The 20,502-nt window shown below is 39.4% G+C and overlaps 1 protein-coding gene across 1 annotated transcript in view; it reads right to left on the reverse strand.

The window, feature by feature from the left end:
• BRF1 (BRF1 RNA polymerase III transcription initiation factor subunit) overlaps positions 1–20,502 on the reverse strand; it is a 172,628-nt gene that overhangs the window by 26,002 nt on the left and 126,124 nt on the right. Inside the window, exons 13-15 of the mRNA XM_038139811.1 lie at positions 20,009–20,090; positions 19,855–19,910; positions 17,787–18,043 (exon numbers count right to left, since the gene is read on the reverse strand). Of these exons, the coding sequence (XP_037995739.1) occupies positions 17,787–18,043; positions 19,855–19,910; positions 20,009–20,090 (395 nt within the window). The remainder of the gene's footprint in view (positions 1–17,786; positions 18,044–19,854; positions 19,911–20,008; positions 20,091–20,502) is intronic.

The raw sequence follows: 20,502 nt of genomic DNA on the forward strand, positions 1-20,502 counted from the left end.
GAAGACTTTGGTTTTTCCCATGACCTGTTTTGTTAGGTATTTGAAGGTAACTCCTTGCCAGGAACAGATGGTGTTCAAGCAGACAACTGGCAAAGGATGCAGAAGAGTGCACTGAGATGGTGGTGTGGGCAAGTCTGGCCCGTTATCCAAAACAACGGTATGAATACAACAGGAGCTGCCAAAAGGCATTGTTTTGGAAAGAAAATGTAGTAAGTAGGACAAAAAAACCCTGTAGGTGACGAAATTTAAGAAACTTTCTGATACAAGGATGGTGCCTTGGCTATTAGCTCAATTTTGGAATTTGTATCCAACAGTCTACAGATGGTTGGAAGTGAGCAGTGCTTTGACACGTGCCCGCATAAAAGAATATGATAATGATCTTCCACAGATGTGATGGCACAATTAAAACAGCGGACAAGAGAAGCACTTTTGGAGAAACACTTAAAACCAAACAAATCTTAATGCTCCATCAAATGCCTTCAAGTGGCTGAATAAATTTCCTCCCCATTTTTACTCTAATATTACCTTACTTCAGACCAAAAAAAGGATAACACAGGAGACCTTCAAAAGAGTGACACTATACATTATGTATGGGTTTTAAATAATCCCTGCTAACTCCAAAAACATTTCATTTTCAGAAATTGCATACTCCCCCAGCATAAACATTTCTAATGATGCAAAATAGAACCAGAAGGGATCCATCCCCTTTCTAATGCTAAATATTGCACAAATAACTACCATCTTTGTAATCTTAATGCTGCATCAACACAATATCCAAAATAGAATACAAAATTGAGAATAAATTGTTAGGAGATTACTCTTCAAGAAAACTATTGCCAGTAAACTCCTAATAAGACTTGTCACTTTGACCTTCACGCATATTTTTTAACACCTTCACTTGCTGCAATGTTTGTGTGAGTCTAAGTGCAATGAAGAGCTCATTTAGGGAGCAGTCCCTTGGGCATTATGCCTCAGCAAGCCCCAACCTTGAAATACCCATGGAACCATTTAAAATATTTACAGCCCCCAAGGTCAAGCTCCGGAGTGCCTGGACAGAAATCTATCACACTCTGAGAAATGGAAACATTTCTGCCAAACCTCCCTCCCTGAAAAAAGTATGGTTAACAACAATGTCAAAGAATTGTTTTAAGCAAACCCAGCAGACACAAGGAAACTCACGTATTCTTTCTCATAACTCACTTCTCTGCAAAACACAGGTACCATTAATCTTTAGAATGCCCCCTATAAAGTTTAGAAGGAAGCAGTCCTAACCACAAGATTTCATACCTTTATTTTGAATGACTGCATTTCTGGGGAGCAGGGAATGCTGCAGGTGGGAAGCCAGGGCCAACATTACAACTCCAAGTGGCAAACACAGCAGCAGAAAACCCCCATAAAGCTGTTTACCAAAGACTGCCCTGTTACTCTATTACTCATCAGGGGGCAGTGGGGCCAGAGCAGCTGCTGCATTTCAGGTTGTGAGGTAACTCACTGTATTGCTGCAAAGCCTCCCTCAATGCCCTGAGGTGTCATCACCCATTCATGCCAGCTCCATATTTCTCTCTTATCAGTGCATGTATCTACCATGTAATGGACTTACAGGCAACTCCACACGTTGCAACATCACAATCCACTTAGAATTCACTTTTTGCCCCTTAAGCATCCCTCTCCGCACATAATCTGTAAATTATTTTGATTAGAGCATCTTAAGTACAGTCAAATGATTTTTGATTATGATACGATGTTCTCATAATTGAGCAATTCAGGGAAAGTTCTAGTTTTATGCAGGCACCATTTTGAAAGAAGCTGTTCTCTCTGTTCCTCCCACTGAAACAGCAAGCTGATCTTTCTCATCCTAACCAACAACTGAAGGCTACTGAAGAGCTACAAAGCCCACAAAATGATACTTGCATAACCATTAACTGAATGTTTGCTGCAATCAAGGCAATAATTAAAAGCCATTAAAAACAAGCCACAGGTTGACCCAGCATCAGTCTCAGCCCTTTCAGGCAATGAGAACTGTCACTAGAAGTGACAACTTTCTGGCTCATCAGGACACTGGCAAAAAAAAGGCCCCAAGAAATCTCGTAATTTTTTTAACAAGATCCTAGTCTATCTCACAAGTGAGGTTTTCCACTGCCAGATGGTCGATAGGAATGCTAATGGAAAGAGTTGAAGCTGAAATAAATCTGCCACTTTTAATCAATCACAGACAACCGTGTCATCAATAAGGGACTCGTGTTATGACAAACTCCCTGTGGTTCTCTACAAGTGAAGTTGATAAAATGCATCACACCTATGTATTCAATACCAATATAGGGCAACTCTAACATAGATGTTTTTGAGGGTTAAAGGTTGTTTTTGAGATTACTGTTCCCCTAGCAATGTGGTGATTTTGGATTCATCTTGAAAAAACAACAGTTTCTAAATGTTAGAAGGTATTCAGATAGTCAGTCAGGAAAAACCAAACCAACAAAACCAAACCACTATAAGCTCAGAAAGTCCCATTAATTTACAGAATCATAAAACAATTTGGGTTGGAAATGATCTTTAGAGGCCATCTAGTCCAACTCCCAAAAATCAGCTACTTCCTAAAAGAAATGCAATCCTTATTTCCAAGTCTTTGCCCATGCAAACAGGGTGCACTCTCCACTGTATAGAAAAGATAATTATGAAAAAAATAACCATGCAATATCCTGACACTCCATCTATGTCTCTTGCACTCCACTCCAACCCCTCCAAAACATCTGGTGACCAGAAAAAACTATAGAGGCAGAAGTCACCAAGATAAACAAGTTCCTTTGTGAAAACTGGAAGCACGAAGAGGAGATTCAACAGAGTTCCCCCATCAAAGGGGAAGGGCTCAACCACATGCCACACAGCCACCAGCTGTAGAACTGGGGATCTTGCTTCAGGAAAGGAAGGGAATGACCACAGGAAATAAGATGCCAACCAGTAGAAAATAAAGACTTTGCTACCTCCATTGCTTACTGCTTGTTTTCCAAACATATTTTTAACAGAGACTTCCAAATTCAGCCTCAGTACGAATTGTCTTTTTGCTTTCACTGACAATTGTCCATCACTGCTTCAAAATGTAATTGCAAAACCAAGACTCTACGATTAGGTGAAGGAAATCTAATATTTTCCCAGATTAGAGGCAATATGGGATTCAGTTGCTTGAAAGAAAAAATAATAAATGACCAAAGTTACTATAGCACAAGAGCAAACAAGTCATTTCAAATCTATTTACAGAGACACAGGAAATTATAATTAGCCCAAACTTCATAACTTGTCTATCAGTACAGCAATAAATACATCACTAAAGATGCTTCTCCCTCCTCAACCAATTACAGTATCTAACAAACAAAGACCATAAGTCAATAGAAAAAATTTTCAAGGTGGATTTGCAGCTCTCACTGTGAAAAATGAGGCTGACACAGACACTCCTTTGCTTTCCCTTCATCAGCCAACTGAGAGAAGACATCTTTGCAATGATGAGCACCAGAATTGAAGCAGTCACAGTTTGCTTGGGTTTCTTGGTTTGTTTTTTTTTTACATCCCCATCCAAGAGTAACTGTGCTGGACAGGATCACTGGAACAGCATGACCATCCTTCAATAAAATTCTGAAGGAATATCGAACTGCGTCTGCACACAGAGAACACTATGGATCCATTTTATGAAATAATGAATGCCAGGATGAGTATCCTGATATCTCCAAAATTTAAACCCAACAATTTTTATTCCAGTAATAATACTCTGAAAGATAATATGTTGGAGTTATTATTATAGACTCCTGCAGCATCATAGATTAGTTTCACAGTATTGATTCTCAGGAGACCAAAATGGCAGATACGTGAATGTTCCCTACAGTTAAATCAGTGAGTCCCTTTCAGCATCTCTGAATTATTTTTCTCTATTTTCCTATTTAATTTTTTTATGCCTTTGAAGTTCTAAGGGAAGGAAAAACACAGCTATTTTCTCCTCTTCATGCAAAATGAAAGGTTCTTTTTCTAGATTTTGAGAGAACTGCAGTCAAAAAAAAACATGCTTAGGAGCCTGTTAGACAGAAAAACAATAAATCACATTGAGATATACTTGGTAAGAGCTGAAGAAAGATCATTAAAAACAAGGGTGATGCCCATCCTAAAACGTCTCTCAAAATAAGAAAGTAAAATATATGCATCAATAGAATAGACAGCATCTACAGTAACTTAATGACCTGAGAAAGCTGCAGCATAAACTGGCAAAAATTCAGATGTTTTAAAGTAGATTGTTTCACCATTTTGTCCCAAAAGCATGCACAGTGCCTGAGTACATCCATTCGGTCAAAGGGCTGCCTTGTAAGGGACACAGCCTCACCATTTTGTGTGATGCCTGTGTACATACCAAAAAATCCCATATACATCCCAAAATACACCAAAATACACATTGCTCAGGGGTGACAGCATGAACCAAAGTCCACCAAGGTCAGTGAGAGACAAACTCCAGGCCGAGGTAAGTACAGAAAATCTTCAGGTGATCCATTAACAGAAGATTTGGGAGATTGGAATCACGAATCACTTACCTAAAGCATTCCTTATCTCATCTTAATGACATTTGAAAAGCAGCTACCTCTAAATGCCTCCTCAAAAATTCTTTTGAATATCAGTGCTTCTGCAGCTCCTGGCTTCGACCCTTTGGTTATGGTGGTAAATTGAGAGTGTTTAAATCATTTCAAATTTACCCTATTAAGTGAATTTAAACTGGAAGCTGGCCAGATATCTCTGGAGCAGTGATGTGGAGCAGAGTGCACAGGCAAGAGGAGCTCTGCTGCTCAGAGTGCTTTAGGAAAAGATAAGTCTTGCAATAAAAGCCTGAAAATCTTCATCAACTTTGAAAATTACTTGGAAGTAGAGCCTGAAATGGGTCACCTCTGCTCCACTATGTCTCCCACAGCATATGCCAACACCCTGCCCAGCACAGGCAACAGCAGCACAAACATCAGCTCTTAAAGCTGTGGTCTGTAGAGAGGTGGGGTATTAAAGGTCTTGATTACTGTGCTAGAAAAACCCTTAGCTATTTCATTTGCTTTAAAATGGGTTTTAAAATGAAATCAGCAGATACTGAAATTGAAAAGAGAGGAAAGTAATTTAGACAAAAATGCATCTGTTCCTGTGGTTGGCCTCTTACAAGCACTCTGCAAAAGCCATCTGAAGTCTGGACTTCCCTCAGTTGCAAATCCTATCAGCAAATGCTGAACCATAAACTCGAGTTTTCTAGTGTCTGGACTTCACCAAAAAGTTAATATAACGCTCTGCTTAATACCTGTGAGCTACCGAAGGAGTAACAAAATAATGAATATATACTATACTGCTAGCTCACTCAGTGCCTTGGATCTCAGGATTTCCCACAGCTTCATAATTTTAAGACTTCCTTAAGCTTTAAGGAATAATTTTAAATTGTGACTCAAAGCTAACAGAAAACTACAGCCTAGTAATCATCAGATCTCAGAAATGCTGTCAGTTCTCCCCACGAGATAGAAATAAATACATGAAACCTGCATTTTCCTCCAACAACTATCTGAAAAAAATTTTCTGTAATACCTGTGTGTGTGTGTGTGTATATATATATATATATATATATATATATATATATATATATATATATAACTGCATGTGTAAAAAAATAGATATATAATTTCTGTAAAAATCCAGACTCTGGGGATTACTATGTTGAAAGGCAAACTTTCAATGTGATGCAATTACATTCGTATTTTCTGCCTCTGAACATAGGAGTTATTTATCCTCTCCTGGATAAAACACAGGAAGCACCTGAAAAATGTTGGCTCAATAAACCCAGCAAATCTTCCAAACAAGTTTGGGCAAATGAATCCCGGAGTCGGGTTTCCCATCCATCATGTCAAGAGCGCTGGGTTGTTTTGCCAAGGATGGCCAGGCTGACCCGCAGCCAGGGCTGCATTGTGGCTGCCAGCGGGGGAAGGCTCCGGAGCAGGAGCAGGCTGCTGCTTCCTGAGAAATCCCTCCTGAACACAATGGGCTCCGGGAGACAATGGTGTCTCCGGCTCCTTTTGATGTTTGGAGTTGTTCTAATCTCGTCAGGTTAGATTAAGAGAGAGGCAGCCAGGGTCGGCAAAGGTCAGCGAGATGAGGTTTATTTTTACAGAAACCTTTCCCTTCTATCCAAGATCTCTTGAGCTAGTCAGTCATTTGCTATGAAGATATTTTGCATTATACAGAATTTATGATTCCTTACAGCTTACACACACCACACTTTACATTCGACTCAGTTCACTGGTTGCAAAAATGTCCAAACCTCAGTGGCTTTAAATCCTTAATTAGCCCTTTTTCTTTGTCTTTCTGCCCTTCATGGCTTCCTCACCCTCCTTAGATTTTCTTTTAGAGGCAACTATTGTCATCTCATGCTTTTAGATTTGCTGAATTGGTACAGCATTAGGTTTATTTTCATGAAATCTATGACAAGGTCTATCTGAGCCGTACAAGATCAATGCATGAAATCCAGTTAAACCAAATGATTTCATTACCCCAATGCTTTGCTCTTGAAAAGGAACAAGAATGTTTCGTGAAATAACAGGAAAATGAAAATAAGAAGGGATAGAAAGTATCTCTATTCCTACAGGGATTTATGGAAATTTAAGGTATATACACTCTGGACTTTTCCCATGATGAGACTAAAGCTTTTTCAGCAAGCTTCTCTCTTGTACTTCTGGAGTATTTATGCTCTGACTTGAAAAATAAATTACATGAAATCTGATAGTAAGGCCCAATAATATTTTATATTTCAGACTTCCCAGGGCTCAAAATCACATTTGGACTAGACCAGGCTGTAGGCAAAGCAAGCTCTTAACTCACTGCTGCCTTTAGATGGTTTTAGAGGTGTGGCAACAAATGAACACGTGGGCAAACAGTAATTTTTTTGCACTGCCACATCATTGAGAGCCACTGATGATCCTAATCTCCTGGACACTGTCCAGAGGTGGAGGAGAAAGCTCAGAAGGTACAGCCTGACATGATGACACCCAGACAAAGCCCACAGTAGGCACCATCAGTGATATGAGCAACCCAAGCTGCTCTCCAGACATCTTGCTCCACAAACACTCCACACAAAGGACCTCACTGTTCTGCTGCTCTGTTCCCACCATATTTCTCTGTCATATTTCAACAGGTATGAATAAAATGCAAACATGTCTAAGACGTGCTGTATTTGCATATCAAATTTTAAGCCAATATTGCTTGCACACAGTTTATCTGGCAGGAAAAAGAACAAGCTCCTAAGCCACCTCCAGTTAAGCAGCACCTTCAGGCACAGAATTAACCCCTCCCTTGACTTACTAAGCCCAGACTGGATGGTCCCACTTGTGCCTCCAGGAACAAGGCAGCAAGTGACACTGCCTTGTAATAACCTGCTGCAATGTTTTAAACTACCCTGATTTCTGTCTTGCTTCTCTTCATCTAATAATTTGATTCATTGTTGAGTTTCATCTCTGTTATTAATTCATCAGATGACTGATTCAACTACAACTTTAATCTGATGATTATCTCACTCAACTTCAGCAACAGCTTTAGTGAGGATTCCAACTTATTTTGTTTCTTTACTGCTCCATGATAAAATCCATACAGAAGTGTGCAAAGCCATTTTTCTCTTAAAACTACTGTGTTACCCCTCTAGACAGGCAAAGATAACCTTACAAAATAAATATGCCAGCCACTTCATCCCACTTCCAAATCTGTATCTGTGTCCTTCATACTTCAGATTAAATATCTCAAACCACTCAGATTAAATATGTTGATAACTTCTTTAAAGAACACTATGCTCTAACAGCATGTATTTCTTTCACATAAATATCACATCTAAAACCATTTCAGAATAAAGAGGTGACAGACTACTGAATACATATCTGAATACTTCTATTCTGGATGTGGCCTGAGAGGGCTCTCAATGTCCAACATCTTTCAGTGCTCCAATTCAGCAGGAAGGTTATACTCAACTCTGAGTATAAATAAAGATTTAAAATCTACTGCACCATGTCATGCTGTGGGCTGTTATAGCCTCACTGTATCCTTTAAATTGCCTGGGTTTTGACAGCTGTTGAGCCAAGCAATGCCTGGGAAGAGTGCTCAGGGCCAGAGGTTCTCCACTGCACATGGACAGCAGGTCCTGAGCTCCACACATGCTGTACACTACTCTGTGTCTTCCCATCTGACCTCTGTGGCAGCACAAGTGTTCTGTTCACGGGAAAAACTTTGGGGGAGAGCAAAAGATCTACAAAAAGTTGGTGGTTTCCCTCCATCATACTTTGTAGGTCACAAGGAAGGGGCCTGTATGAGAGGAGAGGAGATGAGCTGCTCCAGAGCAGGTCAGGAAGGGTCCTCGGTTCTGAATATCCTAAACACAGCAATGGGTTTGCTCAATCCATGGTCTTGCAGCACTGGAGGAAGGGGAAAATGCTGGGCAGAGACTTTTGACTCACAATAAACTGGAAATCCAACAACAGAAGAAAAAGTTAAATTTGCTGCATGTATCTTCCAAGACCACGTGCAGAAGTTATCTCAGAATGTTTCAACCTATTTTTAGCCACAACTGCAGCCAAGGTAAAATTGAACTCAGCGAGTGCACCAGCAGCATCACAGGGTAATGGAACAGCACTGGCATAAATGACTAAGTTACAGCACACTGGCTGATTTAAAACTAATTATGTGGATGCTGGTAAATATTACGTGAGCAAATAGTACTTCAAGTTTTGTAACAAACTGCTGCAACTTTCCAAGCCTTTACCCTGCCATGGTGAAGGAACTGCACTCCTAACCACAGAATGGCTGCCAGCCATCCCATCTGGAAATGCCTGCACACAGCAAGGAACAAGAAGCTTCGTGTGACTGCTCCCCTAGCTTGGGTATTGGCCTTGGTAAAATAATGTATGCCATATTGCAGTGAGGGAAAGTTAATATTTTGTTTGGTTGGCTCCTTTCCCTTCAACATTTTACAAATACTCACTGAAGACTCAACTTCACTGACACATCTAAAACACATCAGACGTACGCTTCCCGCGGTTTAAACCGGAAAAATGAGCAGACACACACTGTACAGATCAACAAGCAGACCCTGCTGGAAAAGGGTCAAAGAAAAATCAATTCAGAAACCAACCATTTTCCACCCGTGAAAAAAAAAGAAAAAAGAAAAAACAATTAAAAAAATCTACAGACTGAGAACAAGCATTTCACAGTGCTGAAGCCCTCTCTGCCACAGGACATGCACCTCCAGGGTTTGATAACAAGACACATAACACTTCCAATTTTTTGTTTCTTCCCACTCTCCTCATCCCTGTACCACATATAACCATATAACTATTTTTGCTAACATGCTACAAAGTTCAAGAGACTGCACATACATATTTATATTGTCTCCCATTAGACCCACCGAGTGTAATTTGGAAGAAAAAAGCTCGCAGAATCTTTTCTTATAACCAACCTGAAAATGAGAACATAGATAAACAAGGCACTCGCAATCCAACTGTCACACAAAATTATCTTCTGTGCTCAAATTGCTCCTATTTGGTTTTAAAATGCAAAGAAGAAATTATTTCAGACAGTCACCAAAAACCCCTCTGCATTTTTGTGCTGCCCAGCCACCCTCCCCTGGAATTCAACACAGGGATGACTTTCTTGAGTGGGAGGCAGAAAAGAAATATCCAATTTATATTAAACAAACAAAAAGGCTGCTGTAAAAATAAGGAGACCTGACCTGGGTCTGGGCCACAAGGTCGAGCTGGATCAATGCCTTTTTAGTTTTAAATTGAAGGCATTCTAATAATTTGGAGTAAATGGAATAGAGCACTGGATTTGGCAGATTCTTGTTATTCCTGAAACACTCACACAAGTCTAGCTGTGTCCTCACCCAATCTTGAAGGGTTTATATATGTATATTTCTCAAAGGTTCTCATAACTCCCAGAAAATGACAGCTCAAGAACACTCCTCTGCAGTCCCAGCAGACAATGCTCCCTTATCCTTACACTAAACCACATTCTGACAGCATTAAAAGTCTGTACTGTAAAATTTGAAAGCTCTTAATGAATGATGTACAACTAGGGATGGATGATTTGCAGCATCACTGAACTTAAATAAATTGGTACAGGTCACATCAAGGAGGCTTCTTTACATTATTTCCGCTATCACTAAGCTATTTTTTCTCCAACTGTATTTTACAGAGTGAGGATACAGGTGGGTTAATTGCCATACTGAAATTCTGGCATTTTATTCCAGTATTCAGAAACTAATGAACCCCAAACTGGGATTTTTTTAGCAAGAATAGTCATTTTACTAATTTAACAGGCTAGAAAATCTTTTAAGTTGGTTTCTCTTGCCTCACTGGCAGACCAGGCACGAAAGGGGAAATGATTCACCTCCTACAGAAGGAAGGAAAGAACTAAGGGATGAAGGAATGAGTTTTTTGCTAACCTCACCCTAAGAAACACGACAAAAAGTTCAGAGATGCTGGAATGAGCAGGGAATGACTGTCAGCAGCAGCTCCTGCAGCAGGCTGGGGACACAAGCCATGCCAGGCAATGGCTGGGTGGGAGCTCCCTTCCCAGTGATGCACTGTCCATACATGTTTCAGAGCATTTTGAGGGGTATTGAGCCTGAGAGATGTACAATAAAAATGCTATTGTATCAGGGGGCTTGATCTTCAAAATAGTCTGAATAATAAGAATAAACATCAATTCCTGACAAACACCTGACAGCTTCTGTAAGGACAGGTTTGGGGACAGTTTGGGGGAAGTTTGCTTTTTTGAGGCATTTTTTGGTTTGTTTTGGGGATTTTTTTTTTAAAGATAAAGTTATTCTTTCCCCATCTTTCTGTCCTAGCTCAGTGCCAAGAGAAGTGAATTTCAGGGTGAAGTAACAACCTGCTGCATTGTTGGCTGGACCCCAAGCTGGCTCCTGTCTCCCAGTCTCTCAGTGGCATTTGCTTAACTCTGCATCCTCTCAGAGAGCAGTGCTACATGCAGAAGACAATGACCTTTTCCTCCTGTGTCCTCACTTAGTGAAGAAGGAAAGACTGCTGGTCATCACATTTCAGCGTTCAGACACTGCAACCACACACTCTCCTTTAAAACATGTTGGGTCAGATCTGTTTCTCTCCCATTCTTGCCTCTGCTTTATCTCTTTATTACAAAAGGCTGCTTAGCTCACAGGAACAGCAGTAACCTGCAGCATTAGCCAGGTTACAACACTGCAGGCTGGAGCAGATCCACTCCTCAAATCAACTGTGAACAAGCAAACTCCAGTGTCAGCTCCTTTCAAGGTCATTCAGGAGGCTCTCCCCCGAAGAGCTAACTTTAATAAGGAGATGCATGACTTAAAAGGAAGAACTCTGGAAGCCTTGAACTCATTTTTTTCCTTGGCTTAGCTTTTTGTAAATAAAATACTAAACATAATTGGTATAAGCTTGTCCCTCTAAAGTTACAAGATTGGAAAATACTGGTAGGATTTATTTAAAGTGGAGGTACTTATCAAATGTCACCGTTTTCCTGTTCAAAATGAGTAATCATTTTGATTAACCTTTGATTTAAATGATTATATACCACAGCAAAGCAGAAACACACAGGAAAATACACTCCCAAGAAACTCTCAAAGTGCAGATCACATAAGAAAACAGTTATGTCCAAGTGGTTAGAGAATTTATTCACCATGTACACAAGATTCAAACCAAAAGCTAACTCCACACACTCCCACCACGTGTACCCAGGAATCACAGTCCAGCCAGAATCCTGCAGCCAACAGGAGACTGCTTCCATACAAAACACTAAATAATACCAAATAACAACTAAGCTATAGAATAAACTCCTAACTACCATCTCAGCAAGGACTCACAGTATCTTCTGTAAGGAATTTTATTCCAGGTGGGAAATCAGTGTTACCCCTTTAGTCACATATAAAAAGAAGGCCTAAAGCAGCACAAGAAAAGAAATAAAATTTAATATCTCACTTTAAGTAAATACACATGAATTCCAAACCCTGCAACAGAATTCAAAGCAGAGAGAGAAAAACAGGATATCAAAAGCAAATGAGACAAAGAGCCAAAGGCAATTCTGAAAAATAAAAATACATGATAGAAAATTAGAGCATATTAAGATCCCATCTGAAAGGGCCATTTGTAGAGAGAATGACCATCAAAGCCAGCATGGAAAAGACTCTAAAAAGCTTCATATCTACCAAACACAGGATCAGTCCTTCTTCAGGAGCTCTGCTTCATCACCAATTGCCAACCTGTAAGGACTGGTTGCAGACACCCACCAGACTCCACTGCACCACTTACAGACAAGGAACTTTTAAGACAGCCATTCCCAAACTTTTAAATTATTACTGCAATGTTATTTTTCTTAACAAAGAAGGTTCTGAACCAACAACTCTCTTCTTGATGCGGTGAATCAAAAGAGCTCTAACTTTTGTAATCACCTGGTTTAACTAATATGAAGGTTTTAGGATGCTCAGGAATCCCTGAGATTATTCAAGCTGAGCTTTGTTTTGTGCTGGTTTGGATTGGCCTTAGTCATTTGGGAAACATGAGCTGATGCTCCTGCCCTCCACAAATACCAGTCTCATAACGCAGAACTAAAAATATTGTCCATGGAAAAACCCATTTCCTTTGGCTTTATAAAAATCAGTGACAAGCCATGGCCAATGTAGAATAAGCATTCATAGAATCATGGAATCAGAGAGTAGTTTGGCTTGGAAGGGACTTTCAAAAGTCACCTAGTCCAGCCCAAGGGACAGCTTTCACTAGACCAGGTTGTTCAGAGCCCCATCCAACCTGGCCTTGAACACTTCCAGCATCCACAGCTCCTCCGGGCAACATTCAGACTTGCAGCTGAGTTTGGAGCACCCAGCCTTACAGAGAAAAAAACCACATCCTGGACACCAAAAAGGGACAACTACAAACAAGGGTGGAGGCTGGGAGAGCCATCTGAGGGCCTCTCATTGTTTCCCCAGGCTCCCTGGCAGTGTGGCATTGCAGGCTCCTCCAAAGCATCAAAGTTAGGCTTCTGGCCATGTTTTACTCTCCAGGGAAACATGATTCCAATTAGAGACAAGAAAGCACCACACAATTTATCAGGGTAAACAAGATGTCGCATGCTAGGCTGCAGAAAAGCATCTCATACATTCTCCCTAATAAAGAAGATTTTTCTGGAGTTGGGACACTCATTGAAAACCTAACAAAAATTTAGCTAGAGCTAAAACTTTAACTAGAGCAGGAACTTGAGCAGCAGAACAAGTCCCTGGTACTGGAAGGGCACAATTCCCAATACCCAAATCCCATGGTTCTAAAGCACAGGTGGAGCCATGCACCAAGCTGTACTGGCAATATGGACAGTCAGCAAACACAAGTGAGACCATGGAGAGAATCTGGAGGTGAATTTTCAAATCTAATCAGATCTGAGATCACTACCAAGGGTTTCTGTCATACTCATAGCAGGCATGATTCGGTTTGCTATTATATATTCATATGGTTCCATTCAGAACAACCTTGTTTCATTACAAGAGATTCCACTGTGCTTCACAGTCCTGCTTCATTTCTTCCAAGGCAAATTCTTCAGGAGATTAACCTGACACATTTACTCCCCTGATAATGGATCCTGTCTTTTCTGATATCATTACCAATTTCAAGCACATAGCAAGAAATAGGCCTAACATTTTTTAAAAGTAGTGACTTGAAAGCTTTCTTGTTTCCACATTTTCTTGGTACAACACATTTCACTTTACATGTAATGTTGTAAAATTCAGCTCAAGTAAATATAAAATAAATTATTAAGCTTCTAACCAAATACTTCCAGTCTTAAAACCCTCTTTATTGAACTTGAAGTGCTTCAGTGCACAGCACAGCTCTAACTAGAGTTCAGATTTTAAGGAGCTTGAAGCTGCAATTGTTCTTTTCTTGGAGTTCAACATATTATTCTTATGTTTCATATGCACAGAAAACATCAGTGAAGGTAAATTGTGCAACTGGTAATTGAAATTAGAGTTGCAACATCTATTATGGTAACATCCACTGTGCCACATCTTCAACATACTAGGAATGAAAAGGATTTTGCATATGAAGCACCACTCGTGATACTCACTGGAACAAAAATGCAATAAGAAACAGAACAAAATACATTTACACAATATAAAGTTGCCTAAAATTATTTACATTGTCATTACCAGTCTTCTACCATCCTGACAGATAAAATAAATAAACCCCCAGTACAATTCTGGGAGATGTGTCTGAGGAAAGTCAGGCTTTTTCTAAAGCTCGGAAAGTTCACAGTAAGGAAACCTGTTCAAAACATCAGTTGCCTTCTGAAAATACAGATGTCTATAATATCTGCCCACCTAACAAGGAGAAACCTGCATGATCTTTGGAAGAATTCTTTGAACTACCTTCCTACCAAAACTGCAGAATTTACCAAACATTTCTATTGATATTGATATATAGATATTCTATACATCTCTATCTCTATATATATAGAATATATATATAGAATATATATAGAATATCTAGAATAGAATATTCCATATATAGATTCTATATATATATATAGAATATATATATATATATATATATATTCTATTGATATATAGATATTTCAAAACTAGGATTTTTGATAAAATAAGAGGTAGATAAAACTAAACTGTCTTTGAAATCCAAGTAACCCTTAAGTGATTTTAGTATCAACAAAGCTCTAATAAAAGGGCCACCAACTGAAAGACTATCCACTTCAAGCATATTTCTGGGACCTATTTAGCATTTCAGCTCTCTATAAATTTCTTCCAAATCAACAACTTTTTACAAGACTGTAAAATTTGCCTATCATTATCACATCAGGAAACAAAAGCTTTTCTGTATTTTAACTGATTATCACAGTAACTGCTACTTTGTGTGATATTAAAAAAAAAGAAAAAACCACACACATTGCACCCTGTCTGGTTGGGGTACTCATTCTTTAGGGATAATCTAAAGTCCTCTGTGTGGAAATAACAGCACAGACTATTTTAGAGCAAGAAGCAATTAGAAAGATGGAAATTAATATCAATTTCCTATTTCCAGAGTGCTTCAGACTGTATATGAAGATGATTTCTAAGACACATGACAAACTTGGCTACATCATCTGTCCAAATCTGGTGTGGTAAGTAAAATGACTTAAAAGGAAAGCAAGAAAGATACTTATCCATATATATAAAAAAAGTCCATTTTTATACCATTACAGGAGCACTGCTTTAATCACCAAGAATGAGTATTCCTTTCCCATCCTGTAACTTGGTACTCCCTGTACTGGCATCTTTTAATTGGGATCAGGACTAAAGAAATAGCTCTTTAAAATCTGGCTACAACTCCAAGGAACTAAAGGACTGGATCAAATCCTGGTTATCCACATTGATACTGCAGTCAGATGCAGCTCACTAAATATTTAAAATACATAAAGATAAATATGCAGGCCTGTAAATCACTACAAACCAAAACAATAGATGATGTTTAAGGTCCCTTCCAACCCAAACCATATGATCCCATTTCTGCACATGCCTCCTGGAAAAAGACAGATTATCTGCTTCATTCATTTTCTAATGAGCAATGTTCAGGAGTTTTATTATTATTAATTGCATATAAATTATCATGATTTTTGTATCCCTGGGAAAGTATTTAGCCATTCACCTCTCAAACAGTGCTGAACAAAGGCAATGAATGCAAGGCATATAAGAACAATGCAGAACACAGAAATTTATGCATGCCATTTAAAAGGCATGGCATTTTAAAAAAAATCAGAACTATGTCATAAATCTTTAATTATAAGGGAAAAAAAAGCCCAACTAATGTTTTTCAAGTCCTTGATAATATTTAAGTAAGAGCACTGCCTACTTCAGGAGTGCAAAATCTTCTTAGCTCATTTATCTGCATGTATCCTCAACCTCCTCTGAAGTGTTCTGCTGCAAAATTCATTGTATCTGAGATCTGCTAATCATCATCAGGAAACTCTGTTATGCATCTTAAGGATGTACTTTAGGCTCTCAAGAGGAAAAATAAATATGTTTTATTACCTGCTTTTGGAAAATACTGATTTGTATTTATTTAGAAACCTTTTCAAGTTGCACCACTGTTAAATTAAATATTTATGGCATGGTTTTCCAAAGAGTTTAACACCTGTTAAGAGTTTTACATGCTGACTTCAACAGGAGTTCCAAGGGCCCAACATTTCTGCAAACCTCAGCAGTGACAAGGCTGGGATGTGGCGAAGGAGCTTCAGCTTGGATGTCGCTGCTGAGCTCTGAAATGCAACCAGGATCCTGCCCAGCTGCTACTTCCCACCCAGCAATGCATTTCAGACAACTGAACTGGTCCTAGTTTACTGGAAATACCAGAAATATGACTCACTAATACCTGTTAACTGCAAATAAAGCATAAGCTAAATGCTGTCAAGTTAATCCTCAATGCATCTTCCCCATCCTTTACCAGTGGGAAAGTTACCTGCAACTTACAGGGGAGCCTAAAATCCCCAGTGAGTGAGCTGAAAAGCAAAGCTTTTCATACTGAGAATGAGAAGTTGAATGAGGATGAAGCCAAAAACACAGAATAAAGAAGAAAAGATGTCTGATATAGTGTAAAAACCTGTATCTGGTGACAGTGGGGCCAGTGACTTTGGCATTTGGCTTCTCAGCTCAAACCAAAGCCTGTGCTTCTGGCCTTGCTGTCAAATGAAGATAAAATAAGGGGTTAGGTTTTGCCATGCTTATTTTCTTCAGCTTCTGAGAGATTTGCACTTAGTACCCTTCCCAGCATCACGTTTTCAGGTCCCCATGTATCCAGTTCTTTCACAAACAGATGTTTTCTCAGACCTTGTAGGTAGCTGCCCTCCTGCCCTCCCAGCTCCCTTACCCAGTTTCAACACATGCCTAAATCTGAACAACCGTGCAGAGACAACATTTTATATTTCAAAATTAAATACCAAGATTTCCTTGTGGCATTTGGCCTATAATCCTGGCACTAAATAAATAGACAACAAATAAATAAATAACATCTAAGGAAGAAATTACTATATGTCAAAATTATTCAAATGATGATCCAACGTGACTTCATAAACCACAGACAGATAAAACAGTTGAATATTGCAGATTAGACACATCAATCTCCTTATACATTTTACTGCACACTACAAATCTGCCCAGCAAGTTGAGCATTTCTCTCATTAAAACAGAAGCTTTCATCACACTATAAAATTTTCAAATGCAGACCAGAAAACTGACAAGCATATTTACTGTAAAGCTTTGTATTTGTGTCATCAATTAACAACAAAAGTTTGGACTAAAATTAAAATAAAAGCTAATCAAAGCAGCTAGCTGTCAAAACAGATGGGAACTATAGTTTTCAAATCAAGTAAAAAGGCAAAGCTTTCGAACATTTAGTGTCACGTCAGCTCACACAGACAACTTAAAGGAAGGACAGCAAATGTCAGGATTTTATGAAGAAAAGGTGTCCCTGACTGATAGATTCACATTTGTGAATTTCCATTGATTTTGTGGGGTTTTTAGCTTCGGGATTATTAACTCACACCAAAGCAAACTTCTGAAATGTGAGCTATAAATAAGGTGTCGCCATGACAGTGCAGGCAAAATAAATAAAAACAGAGCCTCGACATTATTTTAGCCTCAAACAAATGTTTCAGTCCCTACATTGTCTGGCTCAGAAAGATACATAGACAGTCTCACAGACAGAGATATAAATGAACAATTGCAGTACCTTTTTCCCACACTGTTTACAGGGTTGGCTATATTCCTACTGGCAATAGATTTTCTTCTTGACAGCTTCTTGGTGTTGGTGCTGTCATCAGTGCTGTCATCCTCTTTCTTTGGTGTGTTACTTCCTTTGCTGTTCAGGTCCCTTAGTACATTATAATTAATTTTACTCGAGATTTTCTTCTGTTCTAACATCTTTTCAATTGCCTCTCCTGCTGTGCTGGCTTGAATTGGCTCCCGCTTCTTTGCAGATTTCTTTGGCTTAATTAAAATATAAAATTAGTGATGGAGATACAAACAAAGTTTCCATGAAGCAGAGGGGCAAGCTGGAGTGCAGCAGTCCTGGCTCAGGTGCTGCTGATGTGGGGGATGCAGGTGATGTGCCCGGGCTAAGCCAGTGCTCCATCTCCTGCCACTCAATGGGATCAAAGGGTCTCTCTTCTCCAAGAGATGAATGTTTGCTTTTTTGCCAAATGCCCAGAGAGTTTATTAGAAATTTTTTACTTAATAGAGAGAGAGAGAAGAAGGATGGGTCATTTTTCACATATAAAAAAAAAAGGGGAGTGAACTCCTGTTACAGGAATAGGAACATCACAGCATCACCGAGCATGGAAGTAAAGAACCTCCCCTGCTAAAACTGCCTTTAAAGCCAGAGTGAAGCTGGGTCCTGACTGCCCAGAGCACTGCCAACAACACGGAACCGCGGCCGTGCTTCAGACCAAATCTGAAGGCAGCGTGGGAAAGGCTCTGCCCAAATCCTCCTCCTGGCTGCCAAGGGCCCAGAGCAGGAGCAGCAGCAGCTTCCCAAGCACAGAATGCCATGGGACAGGGAGCAGGAGGCTGCAGGCATGGGAGCTCTGTCACCTGCAGCTGCCTCTCCCAGGCACGGCAGCCCGGCTGATGCTGCGCAGAGCCGGGCAACCAGCAATGACACCAGAGAACATTTCCAGCCGTGTCCCATGCCTGGGCAGGTAGGAAAAAGAAAACAACCCAGAACCTCTGTTTCTCATTTGGCATTTTGCTATTCAAAGGAAGGTTTTAACACCAAGCTCTGCAGGAGATTTATTTTTTAATGGATAATAGCCCCTCTGTTTACCTACATGGGTCAAGTGCTACCTTGAAATTGGAAAGCACCGTATTAATCAAGTTCTACTCGAGCTGTCAGAAACAATAAAAGGTTAGAGAAAAACTCCTGTGTTGTCCGAACAAAAAAGTGGGTGTTTGGGCTACTTGGCAGTGCCAAGGAGTTATACAATTTTGAAAATTGCTGGTAGACTGCCACGTCTGCAGAAACGCAGGATGAATGAGAAACTCTGAAGTCTAAAACAGTGTTTCATTGTCTGGTTTTGTTTTTATTGTTGAAATACCTAGGGGAAGCAGGAAACTCTGCCTTTCGCATTAGTCGGAAAAAAAGATAGAGGATATACACGCTAAAAACTAACATGGGTTTAGCTGCATGTGGAAGATTTGAGTTGTCACTTGCTCAATTACACAAAATACTAATGCTGTAAATCGTGAATATACGGCCAATTAGGCTGCTTTAAACTGCTAAACATGGAGACAGGACATGCCATTTGTTAACATAACCGTTGCATTCTTTATGAAAGGTAGAACAAAATACCCCTTCAAGTGACTGCAACAAGGATCTGTTCAGTTCTTCATAAAGAAATCATTATTGTAAGAGCAAAGAAAGCCACTGAAGTTATGGCAAGTACAAACAAATTCCCCATGCACACGTTAAAAAAAAAAAATCAGACGTCTTAAAACCTGTATTTTAATAAGCAAGCAATTAGAACAGCAATCATAAATGCAAAGAGCTAACTCTGACTTCGACATGCACAGAATTTTCTCATAACAGCAATTTAAAATAAAAGTTTGGGCAAGAAAGTGTTTTACTCACCACCTAAAAAATACAGCCTTGCAATTCAGTAACAGCTAGATATACTGTAGCTTTTGCTCCTTTAGTGGTGACCTGTACCATTATGCCCATACATCTGCATGGAGCTGATCAGCAGATATAATGAATTTCCAGGACATTTTCAAACAGACACAATTAACACAGAATTTAATACCTTGTGTTCCTTATAAATCCCAAGTTCTTTCTCTTTTGCTATTCTTGCTTCCTTTTCTGAAAGATGACAAAAGGGTAACCAGCATGAAAATTACACACGACTGCATATTTCAGCAACACCAGCCAACAGGCAAATTTCAGTTCTACATATTTACCTTTTTGTTCCTTCAAATAATCTGCATTTTCTTTCATCCATAGCTCTGCTTTTATCTGAGCTTCAGCTTCATTAAGTATATACTAAAAGAGAAAACAAATTTATCTACTTTCAGAAATCAAATTGAAAACCACAGAGCAAAACTGAACTGAAAAACCACTGGCAAGGTCATTCCAGATCCCATTTTTAAAAATACATTAAAAGAAAATATGAGTGATAGAAGACAATCAGAGAGTATTTCTAGTAACATTTGAAGCTGGCACAAGCAAAAACAACAGTGCTTGCTTTCCAAACTATGATGAAGCAACCAAAAACCACCCAGGACTCATTATACGTGGTCTGTTAATTAAACAAAAATGATCCTGGGTTTATGATCTTTTTCAGATGATACAAGAGGTTATCATGACAACGTGGCTGTCTGCAAGCAATTCTGTGTGTTGATGGTGGTCTGTAATTCAAAACAGGATGGGAACCACTGCCCTGTGCGACCAAAAC

This window comes from Motacilla alba, chromosome 5, assembly GCF_015832195.1.
Source record: "Motacilla alba alba isolate MOTALB_02 chromosome 5, Motacilla_alba_V1.0_pri, whole genome shotgun sequence".
NCBI lineage: Eukaryota > Metazoa > Chordata > Aves > Passeriformes > Motacillidae > Motacilla > Motacilla alba.